The sequence below is a fragment of the Protopterus annectens genome, chromosome 3.part1 (assembly GCF_019279795.1).
Source record: "Protopterus annectens isolate FY-2018-M chromosome 3.part1, PAN1.0, whole genome shotgun sequence".
NCBI classification, from domain to species: Eukaryota; Metazoa; Chordata; order Ceratodontiformes; family Protopteridae; genus Protopterus; species Protopterus annectens.
The window spans coordinates 55,964,131-55,985,758 of NC_056732.1; the positions used below are offsets into that span (position 1 = coordinate 55,964,131).

The window sequence follows — 21,628 nt, forward strand, 5'->3', positions numbered from 1 at the left end:
TACAACATTTCTGCTCTGCCTGCCTAATTCCCACTGTGACAAACTGCTGGCGACATCTTTACAGACCCCTTTTTAGGTTAGGCAACGTGTTTCTGCCGAAAATAGACAAATTATCACACTTTATAAATCTGGTTGCGATTTATACATAAGTACCTATCATTAATACCTGGAGAGATGTAGAGTTTTTTTGTGTTAATTCACTTTGATGATGCCCTATGGACATAGGGTGAAAGCGCTTAGTCTGTGAATAAACAGTTCTTTTGTTCTCCTTCCTACCAGTTTGCGGATTACTCAGCGTTTTGACACCTTTTTTCTTTTTTTTTTTTTTTAGAATGTAGAAAATAGTCTTTGTGTGTGTGTGTTCATAGGTTATCGGCCCTAGGGCCAATACAAACCTAGCCATAACAGTTCCCTGGCTATTTCTTCCCACAATATTTACTTCCCTGTGTGTGTGTGTATATACATATTTTTTTAAGTGGTATGCACTTGTGTCATTCCAATAAGAGCTATCACTCATTGTGTTGACATTCTGTTGTGGTTCCATTTGAGATGCATTATACAAAGTGAGACCACTTTGTAAGCCTGTCATATTGATTTTCCTGTAAAAGTGTTGTTTTGACAATTGGATTAAAACTGCAACTGTTTTTTTCCCTTAATTTTACACAGATATAGTACACATTTTTTCATAATCTTTGTTTTTTAGAACAAGCATAAGGATGAGTGCCGAGGTTGCTGATTGGGAGGCTACTGCAGGGAGCCGTCCTTGCACACCACCTCAAGCATCTTGGTTTGAATTCCTTCTAAATGAGCCACTTTTAGAGCAACACTTGCAGAAATATTGTTCAGGTATGCTGTTTAAGGGGTAATACTTTTACAGGCTTGTTTTAATGTAGTGTCTTCAATCTTCGGAAGCCAGTAATGAGATTGTTTCCAGTGGAATTCACTGACACTTTTAGTTTGTAAGATAGTTATTGCATTATCTGGAGTCGCACTAGTTGGAGGATGTGTTTTGTTCAGGTATTATTTTGGAGGAGACAGCTGTTGGAAATCAGAGTTTGAAAGCTGAACAATATATTTCTTGTAGCTGGTCCATTGGTATTACACACACCAGTTCAGCTAATACTTGGACACTGAACTAGTAGGAGAGCCGTAGCCTTTATAAATATACCTTTGGTTCAAATATGTTAACTTTTACTGAGGAAAAAAAATCAGGAAGCCTGACCATTGCAGACAATGTGTTACTCTGTAGAGGTTTCAGATATTATAGCTCTCTTACTCGGTGAATATTTTCAGAGAAATGTTAAGTGTGCAAGTTTAATAAAACTTAGCTGAATAGTCTTCAAGTATGACTCCAGGTTGCAGCAGATAGAAAGATGTAAAGAAAATATATATTATAGGTGTGTATTTGTCCTTTTTAAGCTTTCTAAGTCTAGGATTTACCTTTTTAATCATTCTTTTCACTTTCTGGCTTCTTTTCCCTTGGTCTGTTTCCATTGACCTTAGTCATGAGTTTTTTACATCTCAAATTCAAGCTCTGTAAGACCTTTGTGTATCTGCTCCCACAACCCTTGACTACAGCTAGTGTAAAATCACTTTTTGCCATGATGCAGGCTGAAGAAGGCTGTCTGTGGTTGAGAGTACAAAGATTATAACAGAGTTTGCACATAGTTTTATTGACATTTGAAGGACTATTTTTTCTGTCTGTTTTCTTCCTGCTTTCAGTTTTTGCCTGCTTTCTAATGAAAATTATGCTGATGCAGATTCTGGAAGGGATGCCTGCCAGGTGGTGGAGACTCTTAATTAAGTAACACCTGCCTGATGTGTATTAGGTATTGTTCTCCAGAGAAAAAAACATTTCTAACAATGTGTGGGTGGCTTTCTGCAAGAGACCTTTAAGGGGTGTAGTTTTAATATGAAAAGTACCTCACATCCCTTGTTTTTTTCACACTGTTGTAAACTTGCATTTGACATGTCAATTGACCAATTTTATTTTCCTCAGTTGCCTTTTATACTTTCTTTTCCCTTTTTGGTGGCCCACGACCAATAGTACCCCCAAAAAAGATTTTCAGTGATCAGACCTCGAGTGGACCAATGCCTACCTCAAAATTTTAATCCAGTAAGACTTCATCAGAATAACTGCATTTCTAAGCAATCCTCATTTTAAAGGCAACAAGATCACATTTTGCAAATCACATGAATACTTGAACATACTAAAATCTTTAAATAAATAAATAAATAATGAAATATTTAAAAACTTTTTGTTGCCTTATAAATATACCAAGTTTGTTTGTTTCAATTAAAATGTTTTTTGTTAAAACTTCACTTTAAAAACCTTAATTTTAATATCAATAGTTATTTAAAAAGACGTACATATATATTAAAATTTTGCAGCCTGCCTTTTAAAACATAATAGATAGAAACATTTTCATTCAAACCTGACTTCTGAGCTCTGTTTGGTTTGTTGCCATAGCAACTGACAATAATGAGTTTTCCCATTTCCCACCCCTGGGAGCTGGCAGATATTTCTCAAGAAAAAAAAAAGTTAACATTTCTGCATACTTGCCCATGTTTACTGAGTACATATGTATTGTCTATTTGCAGTGATCTATATTTGTACAGTTGCACATGTTTACGGAGTACATATGTATTGTTTATTTGCAATGGCCTATATTTGTACAGTTGTTTTTTCTTAAAGTGGTAACATTTATACTGAAATATTGATGTATCTGAGTGTTGGCCAGTAACCAAGCTCCGAATTCTTCAGCATTTTGAGTCAGTTGCTGGATAAGTTCGCTTATGTACTATTTATGTTAAGTGTTGCAGCAGAACATTCTCCTTTTTACAGCTCCTGTGAAGGTGTGTCACTGGAAGGTGCAAACCAAATGTTGACCAACAGATAAGAAAAATAAAGCATGTTCTAGAACTCTGCGTATTTCAGCTGTAACCAAAAACAACAAGTAAGCCAAGTCCTAATATTGTTCTCTTGAGTCTCATTCAAATCCTTCTCTTTGTTGGCTCAAGAAGAATTTTGAGTTTGGTTATTTGAAAGTAATCCATAAGAGAGTATTTGAGTACAGATGCAACAGTTTTTTAAAAAAAATGCTGTATAATTAGTAATCATTACAAATAGATAACATTTACTGAAAAGAATATTTAAAGGAGAAGATGTACCAAAACGCTTCAGATTTCAAAAACTTCCATTTGGTATTTAACTTGAAATTGAGTTTGTAATGAAAGTGTGGCTTTATACAACAGAACAGGACTTGAACATTTAGGGATCATGATGTGAACAGTGATCAGCTGGATGGTTTGGAGACTGCAGTCAACCCCCATAAAAATTCCATCATCCCTGACCTGCTTTTTACCAGTACTAAAAATGATTTTAAACTTGTATTTAGCAAGATAGACAAACAATCTCAAACTATAGAGGAACATTGGGAGAAGTTGAAGAGGAACAGAAAATAATATTTAGATGATAAAATATACTGTGGGCCTCCTTTTCTTATTTCCACCATTAGGAGCCATGTGGTTAACAACAAAGAAGCCATCTTGGATGAGATTCAAAAGAACAGTGTTCCTGACTTGGGCATTTTTTTAAACCATTCATATAATGAATTTATTTTATTTTGCTTCCTGGTTAGATGTGCCTCTTGGCATATGTTTTGTTTTTTTTGGTTAACATTGCTAATATCGTTTATGTGGTTTATTACCACAAAAATACAGACTACACCTCCCCAACATCTATACAGCATATTTAATTATTAGCTTTCTAAATCTCCCATTCTGTTACAGCAGTTTCATTTCTTTACTGGGTAATTGAGCTGGCTCTGTTTTTAAGTAGTGACCGTCGTGACCCAGGCTGCAAGGACAACAACAAATACAAGTACATATGTATGTATAAACAGCCTAGTGTAGCAAGCCAACTAGCATGTTTTTGTAAGGTGGTAGAAAGATGGAATACCTGGAGGTAACCCACTCAGACATGGGGCGAATACAAAAACTCCACATAGATAGTGACTGGAGGTTAGGATTGAACCCTAGACCTTGTAGCTTTGAGGCAGAGATCTTAACCAATAAGCAGTCATATTGCTGTAACATTATCATAAAGGTTTTGCTGACTTTTCTAAGAAAAAAAAATACTCAAAAACAAAAAATAACCATGATAGTCTTTATTAGCTATTACTTTTCAAGCAAAAATAAATAATTTTGTACATAAACTAAAACATTGCAGTGCATGTGATAAACACGCTAATTTGCATTATTTTTTAGGATTTTCCATTTGGACAGTAAATTGGTCATGCATTATATTTGTAACACTCCCAACAACTTCTCACAAAGATACTTCACAAAGGACAACACACCCCAAGCCAGCTGATGTAGCTTTACTGCTTATTTATTTATTTTCAGTTTGATGACCAGGGAAGTCCACTGGGCCCAGCGAGCCCATTTGCAGTGGAGGGCTGGGGAGAAAAGCTCCACAATACAAAATATGAGTACAAACACAGTTCAAAGTACTAATACAAATGTAAATGAGAATATTTGCAATAGTAATAAACAGTAATCATTTTGAAAACATGTTCATAATAACATGGAGGAACATGCCAATCATTCCAAGGTGATGAAATGGTTGCAATTTAGAATTGGTATCTGTTGGAAGGCAGTATCAGGTTGTATATGTTAAGGAATAATAGTCTAAAATAGGTGGAATGTAGAAGGAGATTGTTGGGCTAGAAGGGAGGTATAAGAGAGTTGGGGATGGGCTAGGCTGGAAGGATACTGGTACATTTCCATTTAGAGAAAAGGTAGGAATGGAGATGTGTTTTAAAGTTTTCCAGGTTCTGCATTTTCTTTAGAGTATGGGAAGATCATTCCATTTTTTGGCAAGGGAAAAAGAGAGGAGTAGTTGTCTGGGTGAGCGGTTAAGTTTATAAACACTAATTAATAAGGTTTTGGTTTTCAGATCTGAGAGATCTACTTGGTAGTTAGGGAGGAAGGATGTTAGAGAGAGTGGTGCATTTAGTAGGGTTGAAGAGAAGGCTGTGAGCTGTAATCAGTTGGAGGTAATCCAGATAGTTTGGAAGTTATAGCCAGTTTAGAGGGTCTATGTCAAATAAACGAACGCTTGAAATGTCGAACGTCATATGGTCGAGACCATATGATCAACATTTCAAGTGTTCGAAGATTGACTTTAACGGCGCCGTACGGTGCAGAATGGGAGAATTTCCCTTTTCTGCACTGAAGTGTGGTCTCAGAGTTGGTATATTTAAGTAAGGGGGGTGTGGGGGGTGCACTGTTAAGGTATGTTTTTGTTTCTTTCTTTTTTTTTTTTTTTTTTTTTGTTATATTTTCGAACATTCTAATGTCAACCATATGGTCTCGAACATATGGTATTTGATATTTTGAATGTTCGAATATATAACATAGACCCAATTTAGAGAGTGGAGGGTTGCACAATGATGGGAGGAGTATTTGGCGTTAGTGGTGAATTTGGAAAATTTGTTGTAACAGTTTTCTAACTTGGAAGTGATGGAGATTGACAGGCTAGTTAGCAAGAGAGCACCGTACATTAGGGAAAGAAGGAGGTAAGAGTATGCCTAGTATGGGGTGAGAGGAAGCGATTGTTCCTGAAAAGCATACCAAGCTTTTGGCGGGGTTTCTTTATGTTTTGAAGTATGTGCTTGTCAAATTTTAGATACTCTTCTATAAGAACACCTAGTAATTTACCGTAAGGAACAACTTCAATAGGAGTGCTGTATTGGCTTAGAACTTGGAAAGATGTTTTGTCAAAAGGCAAGGATTTTGGGGGGGGGTACAAATATTAATATTTTGGATTTATTGGCATTTAGAGAAAGGTGGTTTTGGAGCATCCAGGCATCGATGGTTGAGAAGGCGATCTGGGTCTTAGAAGTTCGGGGTGGTTAGTGGCAGAGCAAACTAATGTTGAGTCATCTGCATATTGGATTACTTGGTATTGGGAATGGCAGAGTGAAAGGTATTGATAAAGATACTGAACAGCATAGGACAGAGTATGGATCCCTGAGGTGCACCTGTGGGAGTATGGAGAAAGAAAAGATGCCTTTTTTCCATTTCACAGTCTGGGATCTATTAGAGAAGTAGCTCGAGAACCAGGATAGGGTGTTTTGAGAGAGATTAAGGTTAGAAAGGTGGCTGAGAAGATGGGAGTGGGAAACTGTATCAAATGCCTTGGAGAGATCCAAAAGCACTGTGGATACTACTTTCCTGGAATCTCGGGCACTACTGACTGTGTCAAGGAAGGAGAGGAGAGCTGTTGTACTGTGCCCTGGTCTGAATCCATGTTGGGTAGGAGTGAAAAGTTGGTTTTGAGTTAGGAAGGGCATAAGTTGGAGATGAATGCATTTTTCCAGGATTTTAGAGATTGGGGAGAGGATAGCTATGGGGTGAAAGTTTGAGATTTTGGTGTTTCTGCCACGTTTATGGAGCGGTAGAATATATGCCATGTGCCAGATTTTGGGGATGTTGGATTCCTGTATGGCTCTGTTGATTAAGATGCTAATGGGATAGGCGATCCCATCAGCAGCAAGGTTGAGAAAATTTGAAGGCATGTTGTCAGGGGCCTTAGAGTAAGGTTTTATTTTGGAGAGATGTCTTTTTATATAGTTGGTAGAGATGGGTGTTAGGTTGAAGAGGGGGGGATTCAGGGTCACTAGGTATGGGGGGGGGTGGAGGAAATAGAGAGAAGTGATTATTGTTTGGAAAGGTTTTGGTTAGTTCAGATATGGAGTTAATAAAGAGTTAAATGATGAAACTAGTTCTTGATCAGGTTTTCTGAGGTCTGGGCAGGGATTGTTTTTGGTGCCTGGGTTGAGCAGTGCAGTTATGGAGTTCCAGAGTTGTTTAGGAGTTTTTGCATGACTGGACTGGAGTTTGATGTAGTAAGATTTTTTTTTTCTCTCTAATGATTTGTTTTTTTACGAGGTTATGGAGCGGTGTATATTTAAGTAGGGTTTTGGGGAGTTTGTTCTTTTGGTATAGTTTCCTGGATTTGTCCCCTTTGGCACATAAGTTGTTTGGTGTCTTTGGTTAGCCATGGGGCAGTATTGGTGTTTATTCTTTTTGTTCTTATTGGTGCTAGACTATTTAGCGTATTTAGAAAAGTGGAATTAAAATAGTCAATGGCATCGTCGAGAAGAAGGGTTTTTAGGATGTTCCAGTTCATTTGTTTGAGGGAATTTGAGAATATGTTGGGGTTGAAGTTACTGAGGTTACGTTTGTGTATGTAGTGGTGTTGGTGTAGGGGGGAGAAAGTTGAGCGAAAGGCAAAGGTGGGCAGGTAGTCAGGAATGTTGCCAGAGTCAGTAATTTTATTAGAGTGTGAGACTAAGGTCCAGTCAAGGGTTGAACCCTCGGATTTAGCTTTACTGGGTCTGGTAACAGAGTGGATTAGTTTGGTGAAGTTGCAGAGGTTGATAGATTGGGAGGGTGTTGAGTTATTAATGTTTTCCCAGTTGATGTTTACGTCACCTAGAATGTAGGTTTCATTGTTTATTTTGGTTGAGGCCCATAAGAGTATTTCTTCGAGGATTGGGATGTTATTTCCAGGTGGGATATATACTGCGATGATGTATAGACTTTTATGGTTATTCATTTTTAGTAAGCATGCTACTAGTTCTGCATTAGCGAATTGAGGAAAAGGGTTTGGGTAAGGGATTATGGTGAGTAGGTTAGAGTAGATTGCCACCGTCACATTTTTTGTTTGTGCGATCACACCTGAGGGCTTGAAATCCGGGTGTAGGATTTCAGAATCTGAGATATGGGGTTTGAGCCATGTCTCCGAGATGGCTACAGTGTCTGGTTGGTGGGATATAGCCAGGCTTGAAAGTTGTATATTTTGTTAGAGACTCTGGGCATTGAGAATAAAAAGGTGGAGAGTTTTATGGGAGGAGGAGGAGTGGTTGGTATTGCTGTCTAGAGATAGTTAGGTCCAGGGTTGGGGTGAATATCACCGGTTAGGCAGAGGATGCTGAAGAGAGGTAGTACTAGGGGTTTTGGTTTAGTTTTTTAGTATTAAAGGAAGTGTACTAAGACTTTGATCATTTGAATCTTAGTTGAGGTTGGCATTATTCTGAGGTTAAAGTGATAGAAGAAGTTAGGTTGTATCAGAGAAGGGGAGATGGAGTGGAAACGTTTAGTAGTAGGATGGATATGTGTAGTGTGTTGTGGAGTTTGGGAAAAAGCAGAGAATTAGAGAGGGAGATGGTGGATGGGCAAGGAAGTGGCATAGTATAAAGGTATTAAAAATGTTGGAGGGTTAGGGAGGTAAGGAGGGTTGGAAGGAGTGAGGAGGATATTCAGGTGTTGACTTGGTGACTGATAGCTGATTGAGGAGATTTGGATTAAGCTGGAGGGATAGTGGGGAGTGTATGAGGTGTGTGATGAATGCAGGTGTAAGTGGGAGGGGTTTGGGTGAGGGGTATTATGGGATTGGATAATGGGTGCTGAGGGGCAGGGAAATGGTGAGAATAAATGTAGGTGTAATGGAGGTAGGGTAGGGGAGCGGTGTGTGCCCAAGCAAAGTGAAGGGCGAACAAAGTGGGTTGAACCAGGTCGCAGGACACAGAATGCCCGAGAACCTATCAGTATAGCTACCTTATGGGTAAGTAAACATTTAACAGGTTTTACTGCCAGAAATGCTATAGGCAGGTCAGGAGAGATGGGGCTGTTTGCTGAGATAGAATGGTTAGTTCAGGCCGAATGTGATGGCAGGTCTAGGGGAGTACAGACAGAAATACTAGGGAAAGTACAGCCCAGTACATCTGTGCTTGCCACTACAGAAAGACAAGGCAGTGATGGGGAATAATCGGTAAGTTATGGGGTGTTTTGCAAAGGTGCATTAAAGCACGTACAGGTACTTATCTTAAATGCCAGCTGTGAGAAGTAATGAAGCACGGCGGGTGAAGCTTGGTGTTTCTGTGAATCTGAGGGATCCTAGCTGCAGGGAATAGCCTTGTCTGAGGTAGAATTGCTATGGAAATAAAGGGGAGAGAGAAATTAGGAGAAAATAGAAAAGGGCAGAAGAGTGGGTGTTAAATGTACAATTTTACAGAAAATAGTGAAAGGTAAGGGCAACTAAGTTAATGCTAAATATCTATCACATACAAGCTCTGAGGCGCTATTCAAAATGCACCACCGCGATACTACAGTAATTGGGGACGGAGGTTTGAATGCACCTTAGAATACAATACAATTTCTGTACCTTGCAGGCACTCAGGTTAGCGAGCCTAGAATTACCTCCGAGCGCCGCAGCCTATGGATTTTGTTGCGACACACAGGCAAGCAGCCAGGATTCCAGGGGTTTGCTGTACAACAGAGCGGATCTCAGTGACAGAAAAGCAGTTGCATTACAGCTGAAAACTAGAACAGCAGCTCTGTCCATTTAAACAGTTACAATGCTCAACCTTAAAACAAGGTTACTACTCAAAACATTTACAGCAGAGAAAACCCAAGGAAGTTAATGTAGTGCAAGTTCTCCGCACTTCAACTGCACAATGTAACAGGGTTAACTAGAACAATGGCTCTGTACGTTTAGACAGGTACAGTGCTCAAGCCTAAAACAAAGCTATTTACTCAAAACAATTACAGTAGGGAAAACCCAAAAAGTTTAATGTAGTGCGGGTTCTCTGCACATTACACAACGTAATAGGGTTAACTAGAACAACAGCTCTGTCCATTTAAACAGTTACAGTGCTCAACCCTAATACAAGCTAATTACTCAGAATAATTACAGTAGGAAAACTCAAGGAGCATGATGTAGTGCGGGTTCTCCGCTCTTTAACTGTACACGTAACGGTTTAAAGCCAAAGTAACCAAGTGCGACAATGCATAGCAAACATAAACAGAGAAACCTTTGCAGCAGTCACTAACAGGTGTAGAATATATCCATTTAATATTTTATTAGCGCAAGATGGATTAAAGTAATGCAGAGTGTGTACATATAGTTGGAAAAAAATTAAACTTACATGGGAAGCACATGGTGTTGGGGCTCGTAGGAGAGAAGAGTTGGTTTGTCTTTTTGGCTTTTCCCGGTTAGGGGTCGTCACATCGGAACTCTTGTCCAGTAATGATTGGCAGTAGATTTTCACGAACGCCGAGGTGCCAGCTCGATGTCCAACCTTCAACGAAGGCACGCCCATTTACGCATGTCTTTCGAACACCACCCAACTGCGGGGAGGACATGCAGACTCCACACAGGCACTCCCCACACCCCAGCCGGGAATCGAACGGGAGAACCTTTTTCTGTGAGGCAACAATGCTACCGCTGCACCACCGCGGCTGTTGCTCGTAGGAGAAAGAGTAAAGTTTGAAAATGGCACCTTTCCCGGGCCGGGTATATATAAAACCTGATTGGTCAGGAAGAGGGGCAGCTAGGTAGGTAGCTACCTGGTTACATTCAGCAGAGTGCCGAATGAGAGAAAAAGGCAATGGCTGTTCTACAACTTGTAGATTAATGACCCAGGTCGCAGGACACAATGCCCGAGAACCTATCAGTACAGCTACCTTAAGGGTAAACAAACATTTAACAGGTTTTACTGCCCGAAATGCTATAGACCGGTCAGGAGAGATAGGGCTGTTTTCTGAAATAGAATGGTTAGTTCAGGCCAAATGTGAGGCCATGTCTAGGGGAGTACAGACAGAAGTACTAGGGAAAGTATGGCCCATTACACCTGTGCTTGCCACTACAGGAAGAGAAGGCAGTGATGGGGAATAATCACTAAGTTATGGGGTGTTTTTCAAAGGTGCATTAAAAAAGCATGTACAGGTACTTGTCTTAAATGCCTACAGCTGAGAGAAGTAATGGAGCACGGTGGGTGAAACTTGGCGTTTCTGTGAATCTGAGGGATCCTAGCTGCAGGGAATAGCCTTGTTTGAGGTAGGATTGGTGGCAAGCACATGGTGTTGGGACGCGTAGGAGAAAGAGTAAAGTCTTAAAATTTATATTTCCACCGATGAGCCTTTATGGTCCTTTTTGACACTGTTTCGGTAATTTGATATTGGAAAAGTTATCGACCCTCCTGGCCTCTTGAATCCTATTTCTGTTTACAAGTCAGTGCCAACAGTGTTGAGAACTTCATTCACCACTTCCTCTTGCTCCTTGCATGATGGCAATATTCTGAGTTCTTATCCCCCAGTAATTCATAACAATATATATATTTCCAGTCCCAGAACATTTATAACTTTGTTCACTCTATTATCTTCAATGTTACACTGTAACAGAGGAGATGATAATGTTTAGCAGTTCTAGTTAGTTAGGCTGACAGTGGACCTAACCATTTTTACTACACTGGTGTTCTGCAGTGTTGTAGCAACTCTCCTTCACATATGACCTCTGCTTCCTGCATTCCTTTCCTTAAATCGTATAATGTGCACTTTACACAGTCAATATTTATTTGTCCAAATTTTTTGTAACAATGAAGGGCATGAAACTACCTTCATTCAAGTAGTAATGTGCCTTTAATTCTGTGATCTGAAAATCAGGAGAGGGGAGCAGATTTTTTTTTCATTGCAAACGATCCAACATGCTTAGCCCTTTTGTAGTATGTGATTGAGCAAGTTTGCAACCAGAATAAAACTTTTCAAAAATACCTTCTCCCCAGGCATTAGACCTCTTTTCTGAATGTCTTTCCTAAGCCTCCAGTCCTTGTAGTTAGTGCTATTCTTTTCCCATGGCCTGTTCTTTCCTTCAGATAACCATTTCTCATTCAGGTTTACCAGCTCCAGCACTGCTGATAGTCACCCTTCACCCCACCAGACAGTACTTCCAGGTATTCTTTTCTCCTGCAGCCACTGCTCAACATTCTCCGTCTACTCTGCATCACCCTAAATTTCAGCTCTTGTTTTTAGGGGCCTTGTCCATCTGAACCTCCTGCTGACAGTCCATTTTCACAATAAGCTATTAATAAATGGCCCTTCACATCATCCCAGTATGTGTGACTTGAAGCAGAGGATCTTTGAGTTGTGAAGTACTTTTCTTCCCTTATGGAGAGGAAGGTCTGAGGTTGCCTCCCCCAAGACCACAGCCAGCAGGCCTGGATAGGGAAGCCCTAGCAGAGTGCAGGCCTTCCCGAACCTCATCTTCCATAGTAAGTGTTGTACAGCTACAGTCAGAAGCCCCGTTGTAGATATTATTGCATACCCTGCGATGTTAGTGCCTTGTTCCTCCCTTTGCCTTGCCAGCAGTCATTGCTTAGCCTGGAAGCTGTGCAGTTTGCTCAACATTGCTATTTAGCAACTGCATCCATCCTCCCAACTAGTGAGCCAGTCCAACCTAAGAAATAATTTCTTTTACCTCCAAGGAGTCTTGGTCAGTATTCCTTCAAGGACTGGTACCATGATGACTCCCCTAGCACCTTCCAGCAGTCATTTCAGGAAGATGTTGCCCTGTCTTTATCACATTTGTTTTGGCCATTAAGAAGTGTAACTTTTTCTTCTCCTCTTAGCTAGCAAACGCATCCTTAAACAACACTCTTTCTAAGAGGGTATCCCTTTTGTGCTCCAGCATGTTTTTGGTAGCATTGTTTAAACCTTTCTTCATACCTGGACCCTTAGCCTTTATGTCTGTAGGCCACCCTGCAGTCTGTCTAGTTCCCTGTTGCTGAATAACAATTCTGTGCCATTATCAAGGTGCAGGCCATTTTGCATACCAAAATTCATTTCAGACAAACTTCAAAACCAGGCAAATGCAAAGAAAACAAATTAACAATGAGGTAAGAAATGACAACATGATAAGGTGAAACTCATTGTAGTAATTAGTAAACAAGTAGAAGCCTTCACAAGAACAACTTGTTCCTCAAAGAGAAAATGCAAACATTAATTCATGTTAGTAATAAGCATTTCAAAATGTGGAATGTTACCAAAGAAATAAACATAAAGTTTAAAATGACATATTTAGAAATCATAACGTTAAAGTAAAAATTCAACATAAAAGTCATTCAAATAACAACTCATAAAAGTAAGTATAATATGCAGTAATGGATTAAATCTTAGTAAAAGAGTAATGGTAATCCATTATAAGTATGAACCATAATGAGCAACTGTGTACCTTAAAGATATTATTGTATAAACAACAATAATAACTAAAATCTAGGCAATATTTAACATGAGAGGTGCTACAACAAAGGACATGAAGTCAGAAACAAAAAATTTTGTATATTTTAAAAAAGTCTTTATGTATGCATAAGAAAGTAAGGAATATCTACAAATGGGGTACTACCTTAAATAGCTCCTCAATTTGAGTACTGCTGAGATGTTACAAGAGTAGAGTTATTGGGCCTCCCGGATGTTATTGGTCACTTGATCTATGGCCATAGTGCCCAGGGTGGTAGTTTTTCTTAATTGCATACATATGCTCATAGACACGGTCCCTAAGTCTGCGATCAGTCTTTCCCAGATAAAATGAGGGACAGCAATCACAAAGAGCCAGGTATACAACTGATCTACTTTCACAGTTGAGTGGAGCTTGGATTAAAAACTTGTAACACCAGTTGCAAAAACCACATGGGTACATCTAAAGGTTTTTAGTTAGGTCCCTCTGTAGAAGTTCCTTAAGATTGTTGTTCCTCTTGAAGACAAAATTAGGACAGGGGCCTAATTTCTCAGAGAGGCCAGGACTCCCCAAGATGAATTGCCAGTTTTTCTTAATCAATGCAGTGGTAGTCTGAGTGTTAAGACTAAATGTGTGGTTGGTCAGAGATGTCATTAGAAGAGGGGAACACTCAATGGGTGACAGTAGTGTGTTGTTAGAACTAAGGTCAAGTAGTACATGGCTTTGCAAGATAGGTTTATAAACCCGTTTATCCTTTTGGCTGTAACTTCAAGCCTAATTTCATCAATGAGATTCCTCGGTAACCCCTATTAAGGAACATGTTACACAAAAGTGTGCATTCGTTCTGGAAGGTGTCAAAATCACTACACATTCTAACAGCCCTAACCATTTGGCCCTTCACAATAGATTTCTTTTGTTTGAAGGGATGGTGGCTTGTGAAGTGCACAGTAAGTTGGCTTTCTGTAAACACAAGATGTGTAAACTTTACATCGAGGTAATCGATTTCTACAGGTGAAAAATTAGAAGTGAATTTCAAGAAGTCAGTAGTACCATTTAGAAACTGTAAGAAGTCTACGGCTTCTGTGTCATTACCATGGAAGAGGATGAAAATATCATCCAGGTAACGTGTGTAAAATTTCACTGTCTGCATCCTTTCACTGGAAAAAGGAAGTTCTTTTCCCAAAACCCATAAAGAAGTTTTTTCTGTAAAAGTAATCCTTATCAAGGAAGTAATTACATGAAAGGACTATGTCCAAGACTTCTGTAACCAAGTCAATTTCAGTCTGTAGTGCTCCACAGTCTAAAAATCCATTCCACAGCTTCTTGGTGTGGAATGGAGATGGTGAGAAAATTATTCCGACCAGGAGTCTTTACAGGTCCTTCAGGTATTTAGACAGGATAGTGTCTACCAATCTGGCTGGGATATGTCATAGATGATCTACCATCAACCAATTATTGACATCCTTATGGACCTTGGGGATGCCAAACATGACTGGAATTTTGGCATAGAGATGTCGATGTAATTGTAAGTTTCTATGTCAATCTTACCCTGCAAGAACAAGTCTCATCATACTATTGTATTTCATTGAGAGAAGCAGGGAATAGGCAGGTGTATTAAGGACATCGAGCATTTTATACAGTGAATTGTCCATAATTACAAGTCCACCTTTATCAGGTTAACTGGGTAATGGCATAATTCATCTAAGAGGGAGACTTGTTCTTTAGTAATGTTATACCGAGGAGTTTCGTATAACTATTACATGCCTTAAAGGAATGTCTGATGTCTGCTTCACAGATCCTTTCAAAAGCTGGAGAGAAGGGTGGTAGTTTGAGAGAATCATGTGGCAAGGCAACTTCATTGCTAAACAGTAACTTGAAATTTAACTTTCGGACAAAGCATTTTAGTTCAATAAGTTCCTTGGATATGTCACCCATTTTACTAGGGACAAATGTGTAACCAAGGGAAAGTAACTCAACTAATTCCTCCCTTAGTTCCAAGTCTGTGAAATTGTAAATAGTGAAGTCCCTATAATTCTTGGACCTTGATGTAGGAAACAAGGGTTAAGGTCAGCAGTCGTGGTGAAGGAGGAAGAGACACCTGTTTCACCTTATCATGTTGTCATTTACCTCATTGTTAATTTGTTTTCTCTGAGGAAGCTGCACCTAAGACTACCTACTTGTTGTTGTTTTAAACTTCAAAACCACTTGTGACCAGAGCCAAATCTGAGCACTAGGTAACCTAGGCATTTACCTTTGGCCTGCCGATTCAAATAAAATGTTTTCCTTTTTTTTCTGTCTCATCTTGTTGTGTTGCATCTGTGTATCAGTTTGGAAGCAGCAAACACAGATTGACACATGTGAGATGTGATTTCCAAAATGGAGCCTTTTTGAATGTATGCACAATTGAGACTTTATTTCCAGAGTGGATTTGCAGAAACATATGCATCTAGAATATGCAGCAGATAGCTTTTCCATTGTGCACGACTTGCAACTTTTTAGCTTTTTGTGTGTGTGTGTGTGTGTGTGTGTGTGTGTGTGTGTGTGTCTCTGCCTGCTTGCCTGCCTGCCTGTGTCAGTTAAATGCTCTTGCTAGAGAGGGCAGTTAGTTAATTAACTTCCCCAGGTGACAAGAACCTTAATCCTCTACTCCGACTACCAGCTGGTTGAAATGTTAGAAATGTGTACTTTTTGTCATTTATTGGTTCATTCATACAGCTTAATGGAAAAAATTGAAAATTGCAAATTTAAAATGCACTCTAATGCTTTATTTACCAAGTTATACATTAAATCAGGAAGGTGAATCAAACAAAATTTTCATTTATGCATGGTCCTAAAAATGTATGCAGGGGACCCATGGTTTGGAAAACAGCCCAGGAACCAAGGTACATTTAATCTGCCACTGTCTGGGTGCATTTTCAATGAATGTGAATGTGAGTTGCAATGCATTTTTGATGAATGTAAGCTTCAATGCATTTTGAATGATGGGAACCTTAAGGGAGGAGAAATTTACTGTTGCTCATATTAAGTCTGTTTTAATGTGCAGCTGTTTTGTTTAGCAGATGGCCATTAATGTTTGTGCTATAAAAATTGTAAGCAGTGTTAGTAGCTCAACAGGTGGCATACTTGCCTTTGGTACAGAAGGCCGTGGGTTCAACTCCCACACTATGTAGATGGATTGCTGACACTGCAGTGCAGCATGGGTGTGTGTGTGCTTCACTCCTGCGTGTGTCATCTTTGGATGAGATTTTAAACTGAGGACCTATACGCTTGCATTAATTGTCGGTGCTGTGAGATCTTTTGCACACCCTTGAACTATTGAAAAGAGTAGGAAGAATTCCCCAATGCCTTAGCCAAATTTCCCCTAGTAGTATACATACTACCAAGGGTCTACCCTGAAAAGGGGCTACTAGCCTAGTGAGACTAACCTAGTAAACAAAGTATAAATAAAAATATTACATTTAAATCCACCTCTGCATCTTCATTTTAAAAATAAAGATGAAAATAGTATGGATGTTGATATTTGTGAGCACTGTTTATTGTAATTGGGTTGAGAGGCAATGGCAAGCTGGGCCATTACCCTGCCTAGGGCCCCATTTGACCATGATCCGGCTCTACTACTTGCCATCAGGCCTCACTCTCAGATTTTGTACTGACCCATTCTTTCTCCCATGATGAGACCCCTAACCATGTGTTCATTCCTGTAGGAGCGAAGGTATGTATGTACAGAGAATGGTGTCATCATCGGTTCAAGGGATAAAGATTTTTGCTTAAGTCCTACAGTTTCCCCATGCATGTCGAGTGACCTCTCTGGGTTTGGACAGTATAGTAGGTGACACTTCTGAGAACTATGCATGCCTGCATATGTCCCTCATTTCCTTCTGCAAATTATATAAACTTGCAGATATCTTCCTCAAAGCAAAGGCCTCTGTTTTCCATTCTTCACCAAGGAGTTGAAATAGATAATACATTCCTGAGCATATGTTCCTCCCACCCTGAAAGAATATATAGGCTTAGCCCCCCCCCACCAAGGACAAGGACCATAAATTTGGCCATGTGCTGTCTGGGGAGGAATCTGGGGTCTATCCATCTCCGCCAAGGAGTCTGCTTTGAATGGGGGATTTACTTTAGTACCTCCTCCACTTTACAAAAATGCTTACATTTCATGTGGCCACTTTTGTGGAATTCACATCATCTTCCTTTGTCTAATAGTAAATAATTATAACCTTTTATTTCTGTGTTGTATAATGTACTGAGGTGAAGAGGAGCCTGTAGCCTCACTTCAGAGTCGTGACACTTGTTCTTTCTGTTGACTGGTAATCAAAAAGTTTTCTGTAGAGCAAAAGTTTCATAACAGTAATTCTCACTGAAGTGGCCACATGCTTATTAATCCAGGCAAGAATGAGATTGTGCAGTTTCACTGCGTCAAAGCTGTGGCACCCGTTTTAAACTTGGGTCTGTTAAGCATACGTGTGGTTATTACTAAGTTAATAAGATCACAACTATATTCAGTGCTGCTAGTCTGCTGCCACTAAAAGTAAATGACTGTAGTTGTGTGAGCCACTACTGCTCACATTCTGCTGCCACTAGAAGTGAATGACTGTAGTTGGGTGAGCCACTACTGTGCACATTCTACTGCCACAAGAAGTGAATGACTGTAGTTGGGTGAGCCACTACTGTGCACATTCTGCTGCCACTGTAGTTGGGTGAGCCACTAATGCATACATTCTGCTGCCACTAGAAGTGAATGAATGTAGTTGGAGGTGAGCCATTACTGCACACACATTCTGCTGCCACTAGAAGTGAATGAATGTAGTTGGAGGTGAGCCACTACTAAAGCATGTAAGGGATCAGGAAAAAAATGGCAAGAGTCTGCCCTTTGCTTCAGGTAATATGCATTTGTTAATGTAGACTAATTATCTAGAGACCATGATCTGTCTTTTTTATGTACCTGCTTTTTACATAATAAAACATATGTTGGATATCATATGTTGTGACTGGTAACAATTCTTACATATTCTGTAAAGCACAGATCTCCAGAGACAATCATATGCTTATGAGCAAGAATAATTTTTTTACGTAACTTAAGTACAGTTTGTGTATCTACCACTCTTATACGGTCTGCCAGGGTAAAGATAAGGACCTTCACTCTGATATCAGCAGTTGCTCTAATTACTATTGTTTTTGTTAAATTGATATTTTCACTCGAAATAGTTACAGCATCATATCTGTTTTTCATACAGAAAATGAATGGGTCCTTTCTGTGTCACTACAAGTTCTTGTATGCCATAATATGAAATGGATATATTTTCTTCTTTTAATATACAGTCATTCATGTTATGTTTTGCCATATACACATACTGCCTCTAAGACACTGATACCTTTAGCCAGCATCTGAAATATAAACAGAGATGGAAAAGATGGCAGGGGTAAAAGTCAACTGATAAAGAATTGTATTAAGGGTATACAAACCATTCTAAACTATGCTCCAAAACTGTAAAAAAAAAAAAAGTCATGTTATGCATCTCTTTGACATCAGAGAAGTGCCAAATTCATTATAAGTTTTGTTATGCATGGTTTTCAGAGTGTTTGTACTGTAGTCTAGCTCTTGAACATAAACAGCTGCCAACAAAGAACAGTTGTGAGAAGCAAAAACAGTTCTAAAGGCTGGAAACTAATTCACACTACTACACAAAAAAGGCATACAGAAGTGTTTTACAACTTTTTAAGCTTCTTGTCTGTCAAAGGTACAGCTTGCTTCTGGCTGCTGTCTTTGTGTTAGTCCTGAGTGTTAAAATGCTTTCAATGCTGTAAAATACATAAGCCTTCCAATACTTTTTTTCTTCTAACTTGTGGGTACATCAGAGCAGTTAACGCTGCTTATGCTGTAAAGAATAATGATTAGGTCTCTTCAGCTGTACCGAATTGTCATTTGTTCTCAACATGGGTGTCAAGATTACCTCTCAAGCTTCACTCTATTCTCAAGTTGAAAATCTTGGCCTCCATGTCGTAGATAAGCAAGATTATTATGATTGAGACCAAGGGATAATAATATGCTGATTACTGAGAAATGTTTAATTAAATAGTATGGTTTGGTGATTCTAGGTTTGAGTTTTGGTATCTGCTTATCTCGTTATCGTACAAGCTATCTGTTCATAGGAACATACCAGGCAAGTGATCTTGGGGACCATAAGATGTTTAGCTCTACACACCTTTAAGCAAACAAATTTAAAAGTACATGCCAGCCATTTCAAGCACTTAATAGTGGTCACCTCCCAGATCACGCAGTGCTGTACCTGATCACTCTGGTGTAAATTTGTGCCCACCCATCCAGTCATCAAGACTGGCCTTAAAGGTAGCCCGAATAGTACTTTGATGTGTAGTGGTAACTTATTCCGTAGGCCAGTAGTACAGTGAGTCAGGAACCAGTCTCTTCAGTGAGGCTATATGTTGGTACACATTTGAGTCCTTTATGTAAGTACGTCTAGAGAATGTATGCCTGTGCTTGTGCAGGTGTGGTTTTGTGGAGAAATAAGCGGTCAAATAGGCCTGGGTCTTTCATAGCTGTAAAGCAAGACCTAGATTACCTTGTAGCAGTCTGTAGGTGTATAAGCAAAAGCATGCTGACCTTATTGGGGTGATAGAAGGATTTAATATCTTTAATTTTATTGGTTATAAATCTTTGGAGCCTTTCTAGTTGAGCGATATGCTTCAGTATATACATAACCAAAGGAGGCGTTGTATTCAGTGATTGGACTGAACCAAAGGAGGCGTTGTATTCGGTGATTGGACTGAACCAAAAAAGGCGTTGTATTCAGTGATCGGACTGAACCAAAGGAGGCGTTGTATTCAGTGATTGGACTGAACCAAAGGAGGCGTTGTATTCAGTGATTGGACTGAACCAAAGGAGGCAGTGTATTCAATGATTGGACTGAACCAAAGGAGGCAATGTATTCAATAACTGGACTGAACCAAAGGAGGCAGTGTATTCAATGACTGGACTGAACCAAAGGAGGCAGTGTATTAAATAACTGGACTGAACCAAAGGAGGCAGTGTATTCAATAACTGGACTGAACCAAAGGAGGCAGTGTATTCAATGACTGGACTGAACCAAAGGAGGCAAGTGTATTCAATGATTGGACTGAACCAAAGGAGGCATTGGACTGAACCAAAGGGGGCATTGTATTCAATGATTGGACTGAACCAAAGGGGGTATTGTAGTCAATGATTGGACTGAACCAAAGGGGGCATTATATTCAATGATTGGACTTAACCAAAGGGGGCATTGTATTCAATGATTGGACTGAACCAAAGGGGGCATTGAATTCAATGATTGGATTGATAAGGGAAGAGTACAGTGGTTGTATGACATCTTTGGATCTTGAAGATCTTCACTTAGAAATTAACTGTGCCAGATTGAAGGATTTCCTGACACTAGTGGAAACATGGTGATAAATTTGAGAGAGAACTGTCCACATGAGTACCTAAGTCTCTTATGACTGTATTTGTCTGCAGAAGAGTAGCATTTATAAACATATGCGGTGGGAACAACCTTTTTGCCAAGCGCTACTATGCTGTACTTTTTTTTAATTTAGTGTGAGACTGTTTTTGATACATCCTGGATGCGCATATTCCAGTCCTTGCTGAAGCTGTTTTGTATCCATGGATGAGCAGAGAACAGTGCCCACTTTACACTCATCAGCTGTCTAGTCAACCGCACTTCTGGGATATTGGCTTGGATGTCTGCAAAATTCATGCCAAAAGGCGAGGCTCAGAACTAATCCTTGTGGCACCCCATTAGTGAGTTGCTGATTTCTTCACAGAATATAAATTTCTATCATAACACGGGAGCTGGTGGAAAGCCAGTTTGCAATCCAGTGGACAGTGTACGGATTTAAATTAAACTTGTCTAATTTTTCACTAGTACCAGTATGCCGGATGATGTGAAAGACCTTGGTCAGGTATAAATAACCAGTGTACTTAGAATTACCACTGTCCAGAGCCCCTGTAACCTTTTCTATGAGTAGTAGTTTCAAGAGATATAGGGCCTGCCCTTCATAAAACCAAACTGATTGGGATCTAGATTAGTTAAGTTGTCTGTATAAATGAGGTCTACTTTGATATGCTCCATGGTTTTGCATATTAGACTGGTGAGGCTGTTGAGTCTTTAATTACCTGGGTCTGTAGAGAGACTACCCTTGTGTAGGGGAGTCACAGTGGCTGTTCACCAAACATCAGGATATGCAGAAGCTGAACAGTTTCAGTCGGGGCTCAGATAGTGCATTCTTGGCACTGATGAAAATGCACTGATGAAAATGTAGCCGGGTATGTTATCTGGTCCCATGGAAGTATTGTTTTTAGCCTTTGACAGGGATTCTAAGACCTTTTTTCCAGGGTGCACATTGTAAACTAAATTCTCAAGGATAGTGGGGCAACATTGTTGGTAGGAGGAGTAAAATTAGCACTAAATGTGTCTGTTGATGACACATTAGCGATAACCTTGGGACCAGAATGAGTGGTATTAATACGGGTGAGCTCAGTGCATTGGT

The 21,628-nt window shown here is 39.6% G+C and overlaps 1 protein-coding gene across 1 annotated transcript in view; it reads left to right on the top strand.

Annotated features, from left to right (window-relative positions):
• The window catches only part of LOC122797631 (integrator complex subunit 8-like), a 165,956-nt gene that overhangs the window by 1,077 nt on the left and 143,251 nt on the right, over window positions 1-21,628 (top strand). The window contains exon 2 of the mRNA XM_044066175.1: window positions 704-846. Within this exon, the coding sequence (XP_043922110.1) occupies window positions 717-846 (130 nt within the window). The 5' untranslated portion in view covers window positions 704-716. The remainder of the gene's footprint in view (window positions 1-703; window positions 847-21,628) is intronic.